Source organism: Triturus cristatus, chromosome 7 (assembly GCF_964204655.1).
Source record: "Triturus cristatus chromosome 7, aTriCri1.1, whole genome shotgun sequence".
NCBI classification, from domain to species: domain Eukaryota; kingdom Metazoa; phylum Chordata; class Amphibia; order Caudata; family Salamandridae; genus Triturus; species Triturus cristatus.
Window position 1 is genome coordinate 1,691,143,974 of NC_140590.1, and position 22,263 is coordinate 1,691,166,236.

General features: G+C 43.7%; 1 protein-coding gene across 6 annotated transcripts in view; it reads right to left on the reverse strand.

Annotated features, from left to right (window-relative positions):
* PEX5 (peroxisomal biogenesis factor 5) overlaps positions 1-22,263 on the reverse strand; it is a 160,911-nt gene that overhangs the window by 116,166 nt on the left and 22,482 nt on the right. For all 6 annotated transcript variants that reach the window (XM_085619874.1, XM_085619871.1, XM_085619875.1 and 3 more), the window contains exons 2-3: positions 12,861-13,042; positions 1,763-1,798 (exon numbers count right to left, since the gene is read on the reverse strand). In XM_085619874.1, coding sequence (XP_085476000.1) covers positions 1,763-1,798; positions 12,861-13,004 — 180 coding nt within the window. In that variant the 5' untranslated portion in view covers positions 13,005-13,042. The remainder of the gene's footprint in view (positions 1-1,762; positions 1,799-12,860; positions 13,043-22,263) is intronic.

Genomic DNA, 22,263 nt, shown 5'->3' on the forward strand with positions numbered 1-22,263 from the left:
CCACCTCCGCTCGACCAGTCACGCCCTCGCAGCCGTCCCCCGCATCCACAGAGCGACAACAGGAGGAAGATCCTTCTCCCACCTGGCCGCCAAGACTTGGAACGCCCTCCCCACCGACCTACGCCTGACCCAAGACCACCTCTCCTTCAGGAAGAAGCTCAAGACCTGGCTGTTCGAGCAGTAGCGGACCCCCCCCCCTAGCGCCTTGAGACCCTCCGGGTGAGTAGTGCGCTTTATAAATGCCTATGATTGATTGATTGATTCCAATGTGGTGGTATAGACTCATCAGATAAACTAAGGAGTGACTAAAATGGCCAAAAATTAAGAGACTAAGCACGAATACCTTAAGGGAAGAGGTCTGCAGCCAAGCTGTAAACAGACTATTGCCCTAATCCCAGGGAAGAACGGACTGCCACATGGAGAGAAGCTTGAGCACCCTCACACTACCTGAGATGCCTGTGTCAGCTCGCCATCACTACCACGGACAGTCTAGGGGTTGTACATGGCCCAGCCTACAGAGCCATAGTAGGGCTTATCCCGGAACATCAGAGGTAAACAAACTCTAGCCCTACAGTTGAGGCCCAGTAGCCTCTGCCTACAGCATGGACCTCACCAAACGGGGTCAGACATCATCAGCATCTTGTTACTGTTGTTGGTGCTTCGTAATGGAACCAGAAAAACTCAATAACAGCAGTCCATAAGCCCAGAGGTTCCGACACTGGATCATAGCCAGGATATCAACAGAAAGGTGTCAAATAATACAGCCTCCAAGGCAACTGTAGAAACGAATATAAGGTGGCTGCGGAGGGTTCAGTGTTACATGGGAGAGACAGGTGGCGTTGCATGAACCCCAGCTAAACAAACCCACAACCAACGTACCGTGGCTGTTGGGTCTGCAGAAAATGGCAGAGAGAGCTTGTGAAGAGGGCACAGGTTGGACAAAGACAGATGAGGAGAGGGAGGTACGGGAACAGTGGCACAGAAAAAAAGATGTGACTGCCAACAACATGATATCCAAAGCAATAACATAGAAAAGAGGAGAAGCAAATGCATATGTGGAGTGAAAAATAGACTATGACAGGAAAGGGAGGGAGCATATAGCCATCCATAGACTGACCACAAAACGGAAGTCAGAGGGGGCACCATAACTGCAGCGCCTCCTGGATACTATCTACCAATCCGCTGAGGAGCAGAGGAAGCAGAGTCACCAGAGGACCGAGGAAGTGGGGCGAGTGATCACTGGAGCTTACAACATCTTGAGGCATTCATCATTTTGTGCCATTCACAATCTCCCTCACCATCTAGAGATTAATTTATTGAATTTGGAAAGACTATACACCCACATACAGGAATCAAGAAAGTGGGAAAGAAGAATGGTGGAAGACATTCACCGGATGAGGTTGGGAAGAAGAGAGGCATACCCGCTACAATAGGTACAATACAGAGTAGCAGTGGAAGAGCAAGAGGATTAAAACATTTGACATTGAAAGGCTTTAAGTGAAAGATGCACATGCAAGCACAAGAAGACTGAGGCACTACAGACAGGTTTGGTGGTTCTGGGTAAGGCCCTCAGTCAGGGAAGATTAACACTCGAGTCGGGCGGTGTGGCACAGCATGATAATGTGTACAGTGCACAGCATATAACACGAGGGAGCCCAAAAGTGCTTAACACGTTTGTAAAGAAGGGGAAAGAGTGACAGAAAGCACCAACACAGAAATGCACATGCCCCTCTAAACTAAAACTGTCCCACAATGCACTTACCTCCTCTTCAGATGCAGTTCCTAGAGGCCTCAGCACCTAAAAACCAAAGAAAAGGGATGCAAACATTACAAGCAGGTAAGATAACACTGGGGAAAAGGTTTAGTTTATCAGGTTCTCATTCTCTCCACTTCATTCTACAGTTGCTGTATGTTTTGCATCCAAGTGTTTGTTCTTTCCTGGCCATCCCCGTTTGCCAGCAAAAATACACAAGGCTTTTATCAATTGCTCTTTCCTCTGGGATGAGCCGGAGTACAGTCACACGGCCTTGCACCATATTTTCAGCTCTTGCACTGCTATTGCTGCAATTTAGGGCTCGAAATGAAGCTCCTTTAGCAAGGAATATAAACGAATGCTATTCTTTAGTCCGACCCTTACTTCACTGGAACAAATGAGTTTCTCATGCTATTGAAAGATTGACACAGCACTCAATGTTACAATGTCACTGTCTTGGTACTTCCGGTCGGGGATAGGTGGAATAAAGGCTAATCGGACTTAACCTGACCTCTTGTTTTGCCCCTCCAAACCAGAAGAAAGCTAGAATATAGACAATTTGTTATCCAGAGATGCATAATGAGAACTCATTTCAGATTATGAGTAGGTCTGAAGATACTCAGTATCAGAGTAGAAACATACTTCCTCTATCTCCTAAAATAAATCTAACATAGCCTTACTTTGTTTTCTTCAAACTCCCAATGCAATTCTAGTGACGTTCACCAAAGCATCAAAGGCCAACCCTAACTCTCCCATCAGTAACTCACCCAACCCTTCTCCTAGCCACCAAAACCTGTATGGCTGAGATATTGTGGGTGTAACCTGTGCCAAAAACAGCACTATTATTAGGCAAAGACTGAAACCATCCACCATTCACACACTAATGAAAATCCAACATGAGACTGCATCACTTGCATTTTCAAAGGATTTTAAATGCAAATTGTTCACTGTTAAGAAAACAACTCAATTACTGAAGCAAAATCCCTTGTACTTGACTTATAGGTTTTATATTCTTGTATGGTTTGGTGCTCACTCCCTGTACATCACGCACTTTGTTATTTTGTAGCTAGGTTTGCACTTAAGAACATAAAAACATACAACGTTGTCAGCTATTCAGACATGTATTCAATCATAAGTAGAGCTTGGGAGAAAAAAAATGTCATCTTCTACCTTGTGGGGTTTAGTCTGAGTGGGTATATTTACCGAGGCATCGAAACACTGAAGGGGGTTTTCAACAGACAAAGAGAAAGTTTAAAAATCCTTGATTCGTCATCCAATTAAATATAAAATTAGCAATCTGGGGTGATTATGTTTTTATTAATAATAAAGATTTATGTTTTACAGACAAATTGTCTAAATATTCAAATAAGGCTACACATAGATACAATATACCAGCTTAAACACTTCTCAAAGAATGTATTTACTTATAAAGGGTATCGCCTAAGTGCATAAACCTAATGGCACTTCAGCTGAAAAGATCATTGCAACTTGGTGAGAAGAGATTCCATACTTTAACAAGCATTGGCATAGTCAATAGGTCTCGCCTTTGGGGCCTTATAAGAGTTTAGAGAGAGCTATTGGCTTTTTTAACATTTTTTAATATGTGTTGCAGAGCAATGTTAAAGTTGTGCATCATGTTTAAAAGTTATAACCATTTATCACTTTATATATAACTTAGAAAACATTATATACAACTGAAGTATGCTAATAAAAACCAAAATTAACACCAAAAATGTGTTCTAGTTTTGTTGTTTATGCAAGGAAGGGGGCAGTGGGGGGAGGGGGGAATGGGGGTGTAGGGATGGAGGGGATGGGAGGTGCGGGGACTGGAGGTGCAGGAGGTGGTGGGGGCAGGGGGTGAGTGAGGGAGGTGGGAGTGGAGTTGAATAAGGGCACTATTGACGAGCTAGTGTGATATGCCCTGGGCAGAAGTAACAAACTTTAGGGTAGGTTTGCTTGCCGGGTACACCAATAAGGAGCAGTATTGCTGAACTTTAGTAAAAGTGGATGTGCCCCGTACTGGAGTAAGGGCAGAATTGACGAGCTGCTTTAGTGGGGGTGGGCGTGTCCTGAGCAGAATGGACAACCTTTAGTGGGGCTGGGATGTCGAGGGTTGGAAAAAAGGGTGTTGCAGGGCAGAATTGAGGAGCTTTATGGGAGGTGGGCAGCCGCGTGTGGCTCTTGGGGCAGGAATGGGGGCGCTGCAGGCCCATCTTTATTAAAAGAATGATGTCCGGGCGCTGGGACAATCTTTTAGAGATTAGACAGAGGGAAACTCGATAAAACCAGGTTGAAATCGTACAGCAAAATAGCTATGCAATACTGAACTAAAAAGAAAGGCACAGTGTCGTGTCAATAGCACCCTCAAGTGGCAAGAAGCAAAAAGGCGAAATGGAAACGTCTACAATTTTCCTGCTACTATACCCATTCCGAAGATGTAAAAAGAAAGTGTCAGTCATAATAACAATGATAAAGCTCATGGTCATCATTGTACTGCAAAGTTTTAGAACCCGCTCCAACATTTGCTGTACCATAAAGTAGCTATCATATGAGCTAATTAATGAATAACGTATTAATATGAGTTCATTGCAAAAGGAGCTGCAAAGACTTGCTGCGATAAAACGGACTCGTGAAATGTGAGGAAATGTGACATCTGAAGCGCATTGCAACAGGAGCTGCAAAGACTTGCTGCGATAAAACGGACTTGTGAAATGTGAGGAAATGTGACATCTGAAGCGCGGAGATGAGACAAGACGATGGTGCCAGCCAGGAGGGGGCGCTGCCATGCCAGCATTAGGGTGATGCTGACGAGCGCGTGCACATCTTCTGTTCGTCCATATGCGTGCACATCTAGCTGTAGAATCCGTATTGATTCCAAAAGGCCCTCGAATGGCAAGTGCAGCGCATGCGCGCCGCTAACACCAGGCGAGACTTAAAAATAAAGGTTTTAAATGAAAACGGTGAAGAGATAAAGACAGTGAACAACTGAGAAGCACACGTGCTAGAGGACATTTAAAGCACATATCCAGTCTTCATTTTATCTCAAGCAGACAACCATGTTTGGGGAAAGAAAAAATAAAGGCTTAAACCCTGACCTTATCTTCAAAATATCAGCCCTCACTCTGTGACCGAGAACATTACTGATATACAAACACATACCTCAATCACCACGTGCTGATTTGGTGAGGACTACTGAGCATTTGTTTTCAAGTACTCCTGGCGTTCACCAATGAGATTTGCTGAACAGCTTCTTTGGCTGCAGATAAGCTTGGCTCAACTTCTATAGGAATTCAGGATTTCCTTCCAACATCTGTATGAGATTTTCTCTCGTACTCCCATTAACAAAGCCTGCATAAATCTTAAACGTTTGTTACCTAATGTTACACGCCAAAACGCTAGATCCAGTTTACACTACATTACTGTATTTGGTAGGGGGTTGAGGAAACATTTCCAACAATGCCCCTCTTTGAGCTCCCAACGCAACCTTGATCACAGGCCAACAGTTCTGCGCCACAGAGGGGCACTGGTAGCACTTAACTTTTAAATGCTGTTGTTGGGACAGGAATGTTCCATGTATGGTGCACTGTCATGCCCCCTGCCCAGCATGCCTGAACTGCAAGAATCTGTTATCCTGGTTTTTGGATCTTGGTCACAGACTCACATAAATCCAGTGTGTGCACAGAGGCCTATGAATAGCTCGGAACATTTCCTGGACCTGTAGGGGTACACTGAGACTGCTGTTTAGGTCATGGGTTTTACATGTGTAGGTAGCATTGTTGTGGCAGTATACACTGCTTTCTAATTATTATGGGCTGACCAGGTATTTTCACCTGTATTGTGTAAGTAGGAGCCTACGGACCCACTCACTCAAAAGTTCGTCTGGTAGCAGTGACCCTGGAATCCTGTAGGCTTGAGCATATACGTGTAAGCTAGTATAGAGTTGAGCTGTACATGAGAGTATGAGTGAACCAAAGTGACACACATCTATGGGTTCCTTTTTGAAAGCCTTTGACCTCTTTGTGTGCACATGATCGAGGTGAGGCAGCTTTCCCAGTCAGTGGAAGTGGATTACGGACATGCTTGAGACAGGAGGGACATAGTCCAAACAATGAAGTTGAGAGGAGGAAAGCAGCATGCCCGTAGAAATGGTGAAAAAGGAAACAGATGCCTCTTAAAAATTCAATTAGGTCCTTTCTGATACAGAGGGTTGCTGATTAGTCTTTCTGGAACTACCAATTGGTGGAAGGCAGGGTGAGAGTGCAGTATCTGTTGTCAGGATGTGAAGGGTTCTTAGAAGGGGATCAGCCCTTTGTTTCTCTTCCTCATCACTTTCAGATGTGGCGATTGATAGTCTGGGTACTGTCTGCTCCCACCTCTTTGTGCCACTGCTGCGAGTGCTCCAGCCAGGAGACATTCCTGCTGTGATAAACATCTCTCAAGTAGAAAGTGGAGTATATCGAAGAAAGTCTGTGATAGACACATGGAAAGGGAACAGGCCAAAATGGTTCTGAAAATGTGCATACAATGTCTACCAATTCTGTATTAAAGTGGGAGCAGATGACCCACTTCTTCAAGCTCCAAGTTCTCTTCAAATGAGAAGGGGGTACTTAACAGAAGACTCAGAGGACCACTGCGCAACCAAGGGGCTGGTGTCTGCCTAATAGCCAGTTCCCCAAAGGTGAGGGCACATCACCTGGAGTCCAATCTGGAAAACTGCTGACTTGTCCTGGGACGCAAGGAGCCCTCATATAAATCAAGTGTGCAGTTCAGATAAACATGGGAAGCTTCACCCACAACGCTGAGATTAAAGGTGCTTCTCACTGGTCACAGAGCACCTCTTTCAGGATATAGAAGCCCTCCCCCACCAAGGTGCAAGCTTCATCATCGGGCCATGCTCCTTGGGCGGGTGCTGCAATGCCCAATAAGGACCTCAAAGGGGACTCTTTGCAAGAGATCTTTTCTCGTACGGATTATGTGGCTGAAAGTCTTCAGACAACAAACACATGCCCTCTAGAGTTCTTTAGGCATGATGAAAGTAGCTTGGAGGGTTAGGTAACAATAAGCTAAAATTAATTAAGGACCTCAAAACTAATTTTAAAGTCTCTAGCTCCCCATCCCTACCACTGAGAGTCAAGTACTTGGTCCAGTTTGCAAAGCCATCGGAGGCCAGTGGCCTCCTGAATAAAGTCTGAATAAAGTCAGCTGTTTTATAGTGGTGCTATTAGAACTTGCTAGGCCTCTGCAAATTGGCCTTAATTATGGTTAATTGTAGATATTCTGACAAACTTAGCATTACAAAAAAGGGTAGGTATTTTTTTAAAGAAATTACCCATTCCACTTTGCTGGCCACAACCATTTTATATGCACTTAATATTAAAACCTTACTTTTCTTGATGTTTAAAATTAAATGATTTAAATGCAGTGGGGATGCAAAGCTGCCGATGCCCTCTGTGGAGCTTTTTGGGTTATAATCCATTAAAACATGGTGATGGGTGTTAAGGAGAGAGGAGACACAAACTCCATCTATTTTGGAAGAAAATTAGTTAAGCTCCTGAAGTATGTGCACAGGCATGTCAAATGTAGTCCAAATAACTTCAGGCCCAAGACCCAGCCTCCCCTGAGGCCATTTTAAATCCCAACCTATGTAAGAGGCAGCCTGAGTAAGATACCTGGAACTGAAACTTACTGCGACAATTAAGGAACTACATGCAGCCAAATTTTTCTCCCTCCACCACATATAGAAATACAAGAAGATTTTGAGTGGTGAGATAACCAAATATTCTCTCGGTGTGGACGCATAGCTACAATCAAAATAGTAATTCTACCTACAATACTGTATTTCTTTCAAACACTGCCTATCGCTAACGAGAGGAAACTTTTTGATAAAATGCAACAAATGTGCACAAACTCTATAGGAAAAGTGGGAAAAAAGAAAATCAAGGATCCAAACTAAAGTGGAATTTTGTTATTCTAGAAAAGGTCGTTTACTCTGTACTACAAAGCAGTACACATAGACTCCTTTTTAGAATGGTTGAAGGGTGCCCCGGATTGGAACTGGTGCTTTATGGACCATTGATTATGGTTAGGCCATTCTAGGAGAACCCTGGCATTCTAACAATGAGAGACCTAAAAATGTACTAAAGTCTCCAATAACACAAGCTACCCTAAGAGTCAGGGACAAAGTGGGGTCAAGCTGTGGCTTGCAAGCTTGCTTTGCAATATACCATGATACTGGTTAACCCAGCCGTTAACCTAGCTTTAGACAGAGTTCTGTGACAGGTGGCAAAAAGTGATGTTCACTAAGATAGGAGGTATGTTTGCAAAGGGAACAATCCCAATATTTGAGCAACTCAAAGCAAGTTTTAGACTGGGGGAGGAAGAGCTTTATCAATGTGTGCCAGTAATGTACTGGGATATGAATCTAGTGATCAAAGAAGATGTTGCGAGACCTCTCACTTCACTTGATAAGCAGCTTCAAAGAGTAGATGAAAATTCCAATTTAATCTTACAAATGTTCAACCTACTACAAGAGGATGAGGAGTCTCTCAAAAGGACGGTTTCAAGCTGGGTGGGAAAAAGAAATAAAGCAAACCTTTATAGAAGACCAATGGGGAATTGTGAAGAATTTGCACAGGGGTATTACTCAGATTCAAGAAATGGAGGAAGGAATATTGTACTTAAATTGTATCTTACGCCTTAAATACGGATAAGCTGCAGAGGTGCTATAGAGGATGTGCTGAATTGGGAACATTTTCTAAGGAACTGTGCTTATAACCAAGAATACTGGTAGAGTATTGGAAGCAGTGGAGAAAATCGAGGGCTACAGCTACTACCTATCCTCAGTACAATTCTACTAGGATGGATGCCAGATTTGAAGTGGGCATCTAATCCAGAGATATTGTGAACTTGTTAATAGAATACTATTAACTACCAAGCAGGTTCTACTGCCACAAGGGGGTACAAATACAGTGCAGCACATACATAACTATCACAGACTCATGGCACACATTTTGGAATATTGTTCTGCAGACTGTAAAAGGTGCGAGGCTGAGGAGTTTAAGAACACTAGAAACCTTTTTGAAATCATGAGGCCCTATCCTTGCAATGGAACAAGAATATAGAGTCTTCAGCAAGCCTTTCTTTCTTTATACAGCCTGGCTGAGACAATGTTGGTGGTGAAGATTACATTTTACGACAAGGCTGGGAAAGGTTAATTACATAATTAAGAAGACCATTAGGATTTATGATAAAGGCGTAAATAATGATACTTATGCTCTTGATTGAGCTGCCACTGTATCTCACAGCAAAACTCTAAGCCAACAGCTGCATTCGCACCAACAATCTTGGGACGTTAACAGCTACTACAGCAATATCAATCAGATGACGTACAAAGATCGTGTGTTCTGGGTTGAATCACAGAAATCAAAGAACTCTGGTCCACTGATTATGGCTTTCTTGGACTCAGAATTCAAATCCATTCAACGTAGAAAGATAGAGCTGACTTATCTGCCCTTCTCAAGGAGCGAGAATGGTAACTTTTATGCTGGTTGCTGGTGTCTCTATGCAAACTGGCTGGAACACTACACAGATGGCACAGGAAGCAGCCAGAAAGTGGGCCACAGAGGGTCTTGAAATGCCACAGATTTACTACAAAGAGATGACAATGGCCTACTTTATGTCTTAAATTGAATTTTTAGCATCTTCTAGGCTCAAGCCTTTAGAAGCAGATGGTACATTACAGCAAACAAAGCAAAGTTCATTTGAAAATCTTAGTTAGCGATAACACAGACACCATTCACATCTGTGTAATATCATACAGCTAAGAATGGTTTATGTTGATATCACTGATCATTTGCCAACGAATAGTAAGTATTGCAACGCCAGTAGATCTTGTCTGACACCATAGTACAGTTCTATTGCCTTTGCCTATCAGTATTTGACTTTTTCTATCATTTATGACAAAAACCACAGTAAGATGAGCGCTCGTGGATTCAAGCGCAAGGACAACCGTTTTGGAATGATTTTCCATTAAGTATAACAAAACGCATTTCAAGATTGCTCCTGTGCTTATGCATGCATATAAACACACAGGTGGTAAGGCATGAACTGGCTTTTAATAAGAGAAAGCTTTTTAAGATGGGCAAATATGTGCAAAATCATGCATCCGCAGGTGGGCATAATGGAAGGAATGTTTTTGAAGATGGCAGCATGCCACTTTATTAGTTGGTAGTGGAGTGTTGGGGCAAAGCAGGATTTTAAAGCAAGAGCAAGAAAAAGGAAGGTAAAGAAAAAGGAGAAGGGGACAGGGATAGAAAATAGACCTTTGTGTACTGCAATGCAAAGTCCTGACATCAGCAGTGAAAGGATACATCTCATCCAACCAAAATAAAGCAAAAAAGTTCAGCTTCTCTGGGCAGGGCAAACACAAGAATTCAAAGGAAAGCCGTAAAATCTATATCCGGAACTGAGACAAGAGGACCATTAAATCATGAACAAGGAGTAAACTAACGCTATTTTAAGCCAATGGGAGAAGGTATCTGAGCAAATTGAGTCAATGGCTGAAGGAAGATGAACGAACAAATCTAGGAGCATGAAAAGAACACAATATACTTGCCATGTATACGTCCAACCTAATCATCACCTTTATATATCATATATAAAATAACCTCTCAGATCTAAAATAAGAAAGTAAAAAAGGCAAAACCCAAATCACAGGAAGAGAGGGAGTGGAAAGGGATGCTACAGAGCAATAAATCAAAGGTGCCGGGAGAATAAACAGCATATATGCCACCATTTGGTCCCACCTACATTTGGTACCGACAAAAGAAAAAATAAATAACAAAATTAAAAAAATTGAGGGGACTTAAATTTAGTGCATTACATGAATTATTGTGCTGGAAGGATTAAGCAGAAAGAAGCTAAAATAACACCTGTAGCTTAAAAAAGTCAGTGTCTCCCACCAAATTTGAAGAATTGGAATGTACAATACAAGGCCGAGTTTAAAAGGGATGTGACTGCAAATGCAGAGAAATGGGGAGAAAGTCGGGGTCCACGGTTAGGCCCTACAAAGGATGTAAGGGTAATAGCAAAACAGGGGAGTGAAGAGGGAAAGACAGAAATGGGTAGGTAGTCGAATGGTACAGAAGCAGCTATTGTAGATTTTATTTCCTTTGTGTATTCCGTTTCTTTCGCTTTACTTACGGTTACCTTCATCTCTTGTTTTCTTCTTTCTTTCTATGGCTTTCTCTTCCTCTGGTTATGGAATCCTGCAGGGTAGCTCCTTCTTTTTATTACCACTGGAATTGGGTATTGTGCTAGGCCTGAATAAATGACCTCCCTTATAGCATGGCCTCACAATGAGTTAAAAAACAAGCATATGAAAAAAACAAGCACTGCAAATCCAAAAGGTATTTGCCTTTATAATGCTAGTTTTAAGCCAGGGTTTGCAAATTTTTGTTAAACTATGGGGGGAAAAAAATCAAAATACTGGAGGAAAGCAAACACATATCTTAAGGTATGTAGAACTAAACAAATTCCATATTCTAAGTCTTTATGAATGCCTTTGTTTATTTTTCAAACTTCACACATGGAACTTTGAACAAATTCAACAAGAATATTGCATGTTATCTGATTTACACATACTACAGATGATTTGTTGAAGTGTCCAAATTTAAAGGCTAACACTTCCCATAGGACTTCAAACTGGAACAAATGTGCCAGGCTGGAGCACATTTTTTGACTTTTTGGAACAGAGACATTTTTCTAGTCACAGTTCTGCCTCAAACGCAGTCGGAGTGCGGCAACATGCCCCTCAACTATCACAATAAAATCTGACTTTGTGACTAAATGCCTAGGCTCTTCACACTACATGTGGAAGGCAGGAAATAAAAGAAACCAAGCTCGATAAAGTGTGCTTGCTAGTCATACGTGGTAAAATACAGCAGTTGCTGTGCCCTACAAATGAGCTGGTGGAGTAGTTACGGGCGGCAAGTGGGCTGAGATGTTGAGGGAAGAAGCACATGGAGAAGAAAGCAATAAAACACATGCACTCCCATTGATTACTCAAAGAAAAAAGTAGTTTGGCGTGAGCTGTGGAAGCACACAAGTCATCCAATAAATAAGATGGCAAAGACGCTATGTTCTAGGGGGCGGGACAAACTCAAGAAGAGAAAAGAAAGCCGCATAATAAAAAGAGAGCATGTGGGATTGACAAGAATGCTAAAACATAATAAGCAATGGCTGTCCCAAGGCCTACTCTAAGTATTGATAATGTGCACATTAGGTCTTCAAACTTTAGTTTTTGTATTTATGTAGAGTTGCGTATAAAACGGTGTTATTATTCAGTTTATTGATGTAGCAACAGAGTTCCTGACCTTGGACTTGGGAAGTCTAGGTTTTAATCCAGATATCTGCACTTAAAAAATGTGAGGCAAGTCACTTGACCTCCTGGGCCTGAAACTGTGATGTATGTACACTGTAATGTAAATGTTTGTAATGAAATAAAAAAACAACAACAGTGGGTTGTGAAGCACTGTCAGAGTTACGTTTACATCCTCCCTCTCATCACATCAGATCCTGGTTTTCGCAAGTTGGGCACGTGCTACATGAAATAATAAAAATACATGTTTTGAAATACAAATAATGGCAAGCTACTGTGGATTGATTTTTAATGGGGAGGGACAGCAATTTGCCAGATGTTAACTTCTCACCCAATGAGGTTCTGTGACTTCGAGGTATCAATGGCATGCATGCTTGACATGTTTCACAAGCAGTTAACCAACTTGGTCCAGACACATGGGGATAATGTTAAAGACCATACAATAAGCTAGAGGGAATACCTAAGAACTATTCCCTACAGGAATGCAGGTTTCAAGTCAATAACAGCGCACATTAAGGGAAAAGTCACCTACAGATGGGAACCACACAGCTCCTTTATTAAAGAGTTGAAACAGGTAAGCTGAACATCAGGGTAGAAACTTTAGTAGCACACAGCATTACCATCATGTCCCATTGGCCAACAATCCTCACTACAAGCCCCAAGACCAAGAGAACATAACTGTAAGATCAAGTCCAATAGAAAACGACCACAATAGTTTGTCGTACTTACCGCTTCTGCCCCTGTGCCGGGGGGCCAGACCGGCTGCCGGATCCCCTCCTGCCGCAGCGCCTTGTCCTGCGTGAAGTGGTTGGTTAGCCTCATTAGCGGGTTGGCTCCACCACACTCGCCCTCCACTAGGTCCCGCATTGCCATGGCAGCGGCCACCGAAAATCACAGCAGGGTCTCCAGCACTGTACAGGGTATAGAAATGTTGGTAATAATTCAGATACATCAATGAGTCAAAGCTAGAAATAAGAAACATGTCTATCAAGTTGGAAATACAGTGTTGAGCAAGCAAAGTTAATTTGGGAGACCTAGCGTTTCTGACAGCGTTTCATATCTGATCATAAATTCTAAATTTATCTCGGACTAAAGGATCAGCCTCCTCTAAAGAAGGCTATGGAAGACTTACCCACTTATGCATATACTACTTACCCAAACAGACATACATCAAAACCATGCAATGGCAATGCCAATAGATCTGCATTAAAAATGAAAGTGCCTCTGTTGTCACTGAAGGGTTCATGCACTGAATACATCATTACACATTCAATGTCACTTATCTTTGCAGTCAGATCTAAACATCCACCAGTCCCAGTGCATCAGTCTTGCCTAATACTTACACAACCAGAATAAAACATACAGACACAAATCCCACATATGGAAGATAAATGTAAAGAAATAAAGAATAATAGTAGAAACAAGAAAAAAATGCTGCCACCTTAATATAGTGGGTATATGCTTGCATTAACAAATAAAAGTAAACATGGCAGCAAGTGGTCATCTTGTAATGGTATTGTACATAATGTATACCTGTTTTTGAAATTCATCATGGCTGTCAGATTAAGAATTAACGTGTTCGCCATCTTGAAATTGTATCAAAATGATACAGAACTCAAAAGATTAGGCAATTTATAAGTTACAGGGTCAAATCAACAATTGTTTGCTGAAATAGGCAATAAGTAGATTTATTCTTTTTATTTATTTTTATTTCTTCTCAACAATAGAAAAACAAGCAGCCAATGTGTTTCGCCCAACACATGGGGTTCTTCAAGGCAATGCTATTCTACTAACTATGGTCATATGTTCAACAACCGGACCAATCCAGTCCTATCCGCATAGCAGTGTCGGCACTGCTACGTGGGCGCGGCTGGGCCGGTCTGGTTGCTGAACACTGCATATCAATTTTAAATTCATCCTAACATAAAAGGAACAAAGAACTTTGTGGAGACATCACGTTTGTTGGACTCTTATTTGTTGTTGATATCTGTGACCCTAATCTAAGGGTGTGCAAATAGCGGGGTACATGTTTTTTAATTCTCGGTGAGATGCGACCATTCTTCAAATGTCAAAGGAGACAAAGAAATTGCAAAAATAAAATCGACTTATTGCATATTTCAGCAAAAATTGCCTTTCTTTTTTGGTGTTCTAAAATGTCTACTATACGACCATCTGGTAGCTGGTCGGTTGGGGTGGGCAATTTTCATCGAATTCTGTACGGGTGATTACTTTAAGTGGGGCAGTGACTGAATTCCCTAACCGCCAATACCTTTTCATAATAAAAATGATACACTCTAGAAAATACCGTTCAGTGATGGTCACCTGGTATAGAGTTATGGTTGTAAACGATATAGTGCACTGCAGAGGAAATGTGCCACTCATGTGGCTAATTAGCACCGTCTTGGGAGCAGTAATATGCTCTAAAAAATAAATAGAGGAGAAAGAAATATAAGGGAACCTTTAAAGGAGAAAATGGAAAACTTAATGACTTGTCTACCAGGCCTGGCTTTGAACAGCACTTATTTTCAGGCGGATGTGCACAAGTGATCCGACAAATGCCATCGCTCACAAGGCAAGACAGCCAATGGCTGAAGTGAGCTAACCTACTGCCCATGTTGTGTGATACAGTGGAAGGAAGCAGAGTGTAAATAATATTGGTTATAAAATTGGTAGCAATGCTGGAACTTTACATCAGAGCTAGACTATGTACAATTCTACTGCAAGAAGGACACCTGATGCTATGCTTAGTTTTATTATTACAAGCTTCTTTAGATGTCTACATATTTTCTTTTTTCTATGTGCATTCTTTTTATCTTGCGTATGTTATTTAGTTTGTGTGTGTTTTATTACGGTGTAAGTGGTGAATGCAAGAATGAGCCAGTGGGTGAATGAATGGATGCATGAGTGCAAAGATAAGTAGATGAGTTACAGAGTACATGTATAATGACTCATTGCCTCTAGCAGCCGGTGACAGACTTTTCCCTACGCACAGCGCACTTTCAACACTCTCAACAGGGCAGGAGGTGTTACACTTGAAAGGAAAGCACAATGCACTTTTCAGTGCCGCCGTGGGGACCGGACCACAAGTTCCAGTAGCCCTGGTGCCAGCGCGCTTTCTCTACGTCAGCAGGCGCACTTAAGCGGCAGCGGGCTCCCATGGGGCGGGAGCCTCTAGCAGCCGGTGACAGACTTTTCCCTATGCAACGCGCACTTTCAACACTCCCAACAGGGCAGGAGCCCCTCGGGAGGTTTTACACCTGAAAGGAAAGCACAGTGCACTTTTCAGCGCCGCCAGGGGGGACCAGACCACAAGTTCCAGCAGCCCTTGCGCCAGCGCGCTCTCTCTATGTCAGTAGGCGCACTTAAGCGGCCGCGGGCTCCCGCAGCACGGGGCGCACGCAGGCGGGCCAGTCTGCACCCGTCAGAGACCGGGCTGGGCCATACCCTTTGATTCACCCGAAACAGATACAGCTGTATGTGAACATCCCCTTACCAGATTGATTTCATAATCACATAACCAAGGTACAGTGCATATTTTCCTCACTTGTAGGTTCTACACTTTTATCTTTGTTAATTAATCTTGTTTCACATACATCTGAGCATCTTTTTCTGTAGTGGAATCTGAAAGCAACGTGTTACCTCTCCTCTGCAAACTCAGACATTTGAATTTCAGCTCATTGGTAAATTGGATTTTATACTATAAAGTGTTTTTCTATTGATTAACCATGAGCAAAAGGAAGCTACCCAATGGTCAGGGGGGCCCGCAGAGGTCTAATGAAGTTGGCCCAAGTGGGACTATAGATTCCTTTCTGACCAAAGCTGCTAATGTTATTTCAAAGGAAATAGCCCTAATCAAAAAAAGGTTGTCATTGGAATCTGAGAAATTAGCCCTGACATCAGCGACGGAGGATGAAAGGCTGACTATCACTGGAGACATGGCAGGAACGATATCCCTGCAAATGTCTGGAATACCATCGATAGCAGGTCAACGCGAGGAAGAGGGAGCACCGAGCTGCACTTCTGTTGCAGCTTCGACTTTGGGTGAGGATCTGGCCAGTCCAACTCCCAAACGAAAGAGAAAAGGCGGCAGAGGAACTTTGAGGAAATCACTGCAGCCTCAAACTCTCAAACCCCCTGTTGTTTACACTTGTGAATGTAAAATTGAACTGTTGCTAGACAATCTTACTACTAAGCTGGGGTATTTGACTAAGGACTTGTTGGTGCCCATATTTTAAAAAAATGGATGAAATTGAATTGAAATTTAACTCTTATCTCCATGCATAAACCATGCCCCTCTGTTAGTGACATAAAAGCAAGGGGGAACACCTGTCCGGAACCTGGTGGTGTGATCCAAGTGCCGCAGACAAACAGCTCCCAAGATACCACTGCACCATCTCTAATTAGTACTGGGGAGCCCGCCACTGCTTTGTTCACAGCCCACACGGAAGGTCAGGTAAACATTAAGGTGGGCCCATCACCCACACATCCCTCCTCAGTCCCAAACATGGCCCTAGCCCTAAATTTTAGTACCATCGACCTTCCCCCCAAATCAGTGTCTCTAGTCGCCATCTTAACAGGGGTGCCCACCCTTACCCCTGGTCCCAAGGAAACAACATTGGATCTTATGTATAAAACGGCTCATTGGTGTAATAATAATGTGGAAAATGGCCCACAGTTCACTGCTGACATCATTATGGCCAGAAGGGTGGGGTGGGTAGGCTATGGGACTAGGAAAACTGTGGAGGGAGACTGTATTATTGTCAATTTTAAGAATCCTATGCAGGCAAGAGCAATGGTAGGCTGTCAAGTTAGGGATGGTACTAAGTCCCGAATTAGAATAGCCTCTTTATTATCTTTTTATCCCCCTAAACCGCCCCCGAGAAATTCGGATTGGCAGTTTCCATTCGAGCCAGCCAAGCCTCATCAACAAAGAAATGTGACTCAGGGTTAATTTTGACTAACCGTTTCTTACCTTTAGATTGCCCGTCGAGTCTTGATGAAAATGACTGACTATCTCCCGTGGTTATAAATACCCCAGGCAAGCAGCCGTTATTAAACACCTCCACTACTCCATGTGTTTTTGTGCCCACACCTTCCCCTCTATCACTGTTGAATAAAGTATCTACATCTATTTCTACCCTGGCTAATTCTGTAGATCCTACCGTGAAATAGTTGTCCTGGAACATTGCAGGCCTTATGCCTAAACAGGGTAACATTGCTTGGGAACAGCTTCTTAAAATACATCACATTACTGCTTTACATGAAACATGGGTGTGAGAAAGTGGCTCTGTATATACTGTTCCCAAATAGGTACAGTGTGTGCAGAGTCCACAGTCCCCAGAGGTTTGGCAGAGGCTAAAGTTAGATATAACCTTACTCTCTAAAGTAGTAGCTTGGTCGAGCAGTAAGGCAGTATCAGAGGGCAGTCTAAAGCATTTTGTTGTACACACTCAGTCAGCAAATGGTTTCACACACTCAATAACTGAACTCTAGGCCAATGGTTTATATGTAAAAAATATATGCTTGTTTTATTTTAGAACCAACAATAGGTATTAAAATATACTTTCTCAGAATGAGATGCTTTAGGTAAATACTTTTGCAATATGCAATTTGCTTTTGTAGATAATTACAAGTTGTTGCAATAGGCAACACAATTTTAAACACAATAATGCATTGGTTTCAATGGAAGTTTCAAGTTATTTGCAATAGATTACTCTCAGGATTACTTTTGTAATTCCAGGACTGGATCCTAGATTCAGTCCTGGGACAGTTCTTAGAAACAAGTGATAAAAGTCGACTTAGTTACTGCTAGGATTTTTAGGCAATATTTTGCTATTTTAAGAGTTGACAGAAGAAATTTCATAGAAAACAGTCAATGATTCCCTATGGAAAAAAATTCAAGTTGCAGGTATAGTATGTTCTCGTTACTTTTGTAATCCAGTACTGGGTGCTTCGACTCAGTACTGGGACCTCTATCTAAAACAGGTAAGTAATTACATTTTGACAGTTTGCCCGATTTTTAAGGAATATTTAAAGTTTGCAAAAATCGATACTTAGAAGAAATTTCACAGAAAAACAGTCAATGGTTTCCTATGGAAGAAAATTGGGTTACTGCCAAGTACGGTTGTGAATATTTTTCAGGGTCAGTGCTGGGCACCAAGATCCAGCACTGGGATCTCTCCTAAAAGCAGGTGAGTATTTTCGTTTTCGATACTCGGCTGATTTTTTGTGAATATTTTAAGTTTTAGAAACTCCACACACAAGAAATTTCAGAAGAAACCAGTCAATGTTACCCTATGGAAAAAATTGAGTTATCGGCTTTTGGGCAAGTACTCGACTGGCAGAGTTAAGGTTCTGGGCACAGACTCAGGGGTCTCCCAGGGTCAGGTAGGGACAGTTGTTACACCCTCAGCGGTGCAGGGGCAGCCGGGTGCAGAGTGAGTTAGGCCCAATGTTATCCTATGGGAGGCAGGGGTGCCTTGGTTGGTGACTGCTGACTAGCAGGCCACGCGGCTGTGGGAGCTGGGCTCCTGGTCACTTGCTCAGGGCAAATGGGGAAATAGATAGGTATAGAGGTTACACTGCCAGGGCCACTCGGGCGGCTGGGTGCAGGGTGCTTTGAGCCTTCGGGCGCTCAATTAATTTCAATGGGAAAGCTCAGGTTTGGAAAAAGGCTGCAAGCGCGGGGACGAAGATTCTTCAGGTGCCACCACCACTTCTAGAGGTAAGTTGGGTAGTTGGAGGATAAATAGGTACTCAGGAGTTGGGCACAGGGGGCCGCAGGGCGCCTTTTGGTGTCGAGAAATCTTACCATCTGTTGATCGCGGTTGGGGGGGTACCTGGTTCTGAGGCTGCAGGCGTCGTCAGGAGCGTCGGGGATGTCCTTGGGTGCCGGACTCGGGGTCACAGTCGTCGGGGGGGCGTCCTCGTGGTCTTTGTTCACTCCGCACAGGCCAGGCTTGGTGGGTGCAGAGTGTGCAGGGTTCGCGGTTCCGGGCTGATGCCAGGGATTAGATGCAGATTTTGAGCAGAGCCTCTGCTCATGGGAGTCCCAGGTGCTTAGAGCCAAAAGGTAGTCAGGTCCTCCAGGGTTTGTGAGGTTGCTAGCCACAAGAGGTGCCGGGTTGAAGCAGGAGCAGGTTCGTGGGTCGACAGGCCGGAAGGACTGGGGCCAAAGCAGTTGGTGTCTTCCTCTTCTTAGCAGCTGCACGGCAGGTCTTCTTTCTTCTTGCTCTTCTTTGTATTTTGAAATCTGGAATCTGGGGAAGGAAGGTTCAGGGTGCCCCTAAATACTAGATTTAGGGGCGTTACAGGTAGGTAAAGGGCAGGGACCAATGGGTCCCTGTCCTGGGGTGGGTACACCCCCTATTCTGCCACTCTCCTGTGGGAGGGGGGTAGTAGCCTAGTCCTGATTGGGTAGGGCCTCCCATCTTCAAGATGGTGAGTGCCCGGAGATGTGCTTCACATAGCCTCCCCCACCTGAGGAGTGGGGCTGGCAGGCTGGCACATCCCCTGTCCTTATTTGGGGTTTCCAGCCAGGCTTCCTGCCAGAGTGGGGGTCGCAAGAGGCCTGGAGAAGCTCACAAAGGCGGCATGCCTTTGAAGCTTCCCCCCTGCCCATCCTGGGGGAGGAGATCTAGCACCTCGCCCAGGATGTGCATTGTTGCAGACCCAGGAGAGCAGGGGCTCTCCTACCCAGGGGTCCAGCAACATGTCAGCTGTGTGGCAGCCCAGGCAGCCTCCCAGACCAGACGTGGATTGTAGGTTAGGTTTCAGGGGGCATCTCTAAGATGCCCTCTGTGGTGCTTGGTACATTAAATCCCACACTGGCATCAGTGCGGGTTTAATGTGCTGAGAAGTTTGATACCAAACTTCTCAGTCTTCAGTGTTGCCATTATGGTGCTGTGGAGTTCGTGTTTGACGAGCTCTCAGCACCATGTACTGTAAATGGCAGCACTGCACTTACAGTGCCCAGGAATGAACCTGGGTACTGTAGGGGCACAGGGCTCATGGTCCTTTGCCCACACCACTGGCATAGGGGCACCCAGCTAGAGGGGTGACTGATGTATGCCATGGCAATGTAGGTGGTGGGCATGGCACACAGGGATGTGTGCCATTACGACTCTTTGTTTTGTCTTGTACGTAGACACTCAGCCTGCAAGGGCAGTGTGTGTATGTTAGGGTACAAGGCCTCTAAGGGTGGCACAATGGGTGCTGAAGCCCTTAGAGGCCGTCCCTGGTTACAAGGCCCTGGGTACCTAGGATACCATTTATCAGGGGCTGACATGTGGCCAGGGTTTGCCCATTTGGGTTTGAGGTTTTTAGGGAAGGAACATAGGCCCTGGGCACCTGATTGGCAGGAGTCCAGGGCACACTCAGTCAAAGTACATTCAGCAATTCAGCAAAAAGTGGGGGCCTACCATGCAAGAAAGATGGCACTTTCCCACAATGGGAACCTGAAAACAGTTTTTACTTAGATGGTTTTACTACGTTCTGTAAATATGCTGTCCCCTCAAAAATGGGAAGAGCCAGAGGGGGGTCTACTTTTAATGTTCTCACTAAAACTTTTTTATCAAGCAAAATTGATTGATTGTCGCTCACCCAATGTGTTAGCAGTGGCATTGTCACGCAAGAATTTCCCCACTCTGTTAGTGGTCAATTTTTATAATTTGCACACTAAATTACACGAGACAGAACATCTCTTAGCAATGGAGGCTTTATTAGAAAGCTATGGGGAAGGAACTCAAGCTTACCACGATACACTAATTCTTGGGGACTTCAACATCCATCAGTGCAGCCTCAATTGTATCCCCACAAAGGAGAAGGACAACGGGTATGATGATCTGTCTAATCACTTTGAACACACGCCATCGGGCATTTATTTAGAAAGTTTTCTTTCAGGCCATAATTTGTTATGTCTACAGCAATCAGATCCTTTAGCGCTGGTCCCCACCTATGTAGGCAGTGGTAGTTCTAGTGTTATTGACTTCATTATGTTATCTGTATCACTAGCACCAGTTGCCAACAACTTAAGTGTTACGTGGAATTGCCTCAGTGACCATAATCCCTTAACATTGGATGTCTCCCTTTCAGCCGCATTGGAGGGGAGAGCCACAAGTCAAATTGCTAACGAAAATATCAGCACCAAACACCAAGCTGGGAAACTGAAGTGGGAAAGGATTACACCAGTGAGTTTCTTAGATAATCTATATTTAACTTGTGCATCGGAGTTCCAAGTGTGTATGGACCCTGCTTCACAAGATAATGACACTCTTGAAGCTTTTGATAGTAATATTAAGCAGCTGGCAACTGACTTAACCTCCAATTCTAGAATCAGTTCTCCAAAAATTAAAAGGTGGTTTGACAAAATGTGTTCAGTTACTCATAAGGAACTAAAACAGGCCCTGATGCAAAAGCCAAGGGACGCTATATTGATTAGGCATTGCAGGAAGGCCTATAAACTTGCAACCCAGGCAAGGAAGAAACAGATAAGGGAACATGCCTGGGAAGCACTAACTAAAGCCAGTGTTCCGGCCGACAGCACTAGATTTTGGTCGGTGGTTAATAGCCCTTACTTCTCAGATACACCTAATTCCAGTAGTGATTGCACAATACCAGCTGAGCTCTGTGTCCAGCAATTTAGTAACATCTATAGCGATACAAACTTGGAATCTGCCGCAGGACATTCAGTTCCCGGCCTACCTAGTAACCCCCTTAATTTTAACATAGATGAGGTCCAAAAAGCCATTGCTTCAACCTAAGCAGGCAAGGTGCCTGGACCAGATGGGGTACCTGCTGACCTTTATAAAGCTGATCCAAATGTCTGGGCCAGGATTTTAACCCATGTTTTTAATGCAGCGTGCTCTAAGGGTTTTCTCTCATCGTGGGCTAAGGCGGTTATTGGCCCTATATTTAAAAAAGGAGCTTGGGACGATCCCGCCTGTTATAGACCAATTTCTCTTTTAGATTCCGTGGCAAAAATATTGGGGAAAGTAATTCTGGACCGAATTATAGGATATCTCGATCAGGCCAATATCATCTCTGACCTGCAGTATGGTTTTAGGCAGGGGAAAGGGACCTCGGACCAGTGCCTAAACCTGCATCTAGTTATTGGAAAGTACACCACTGGCAA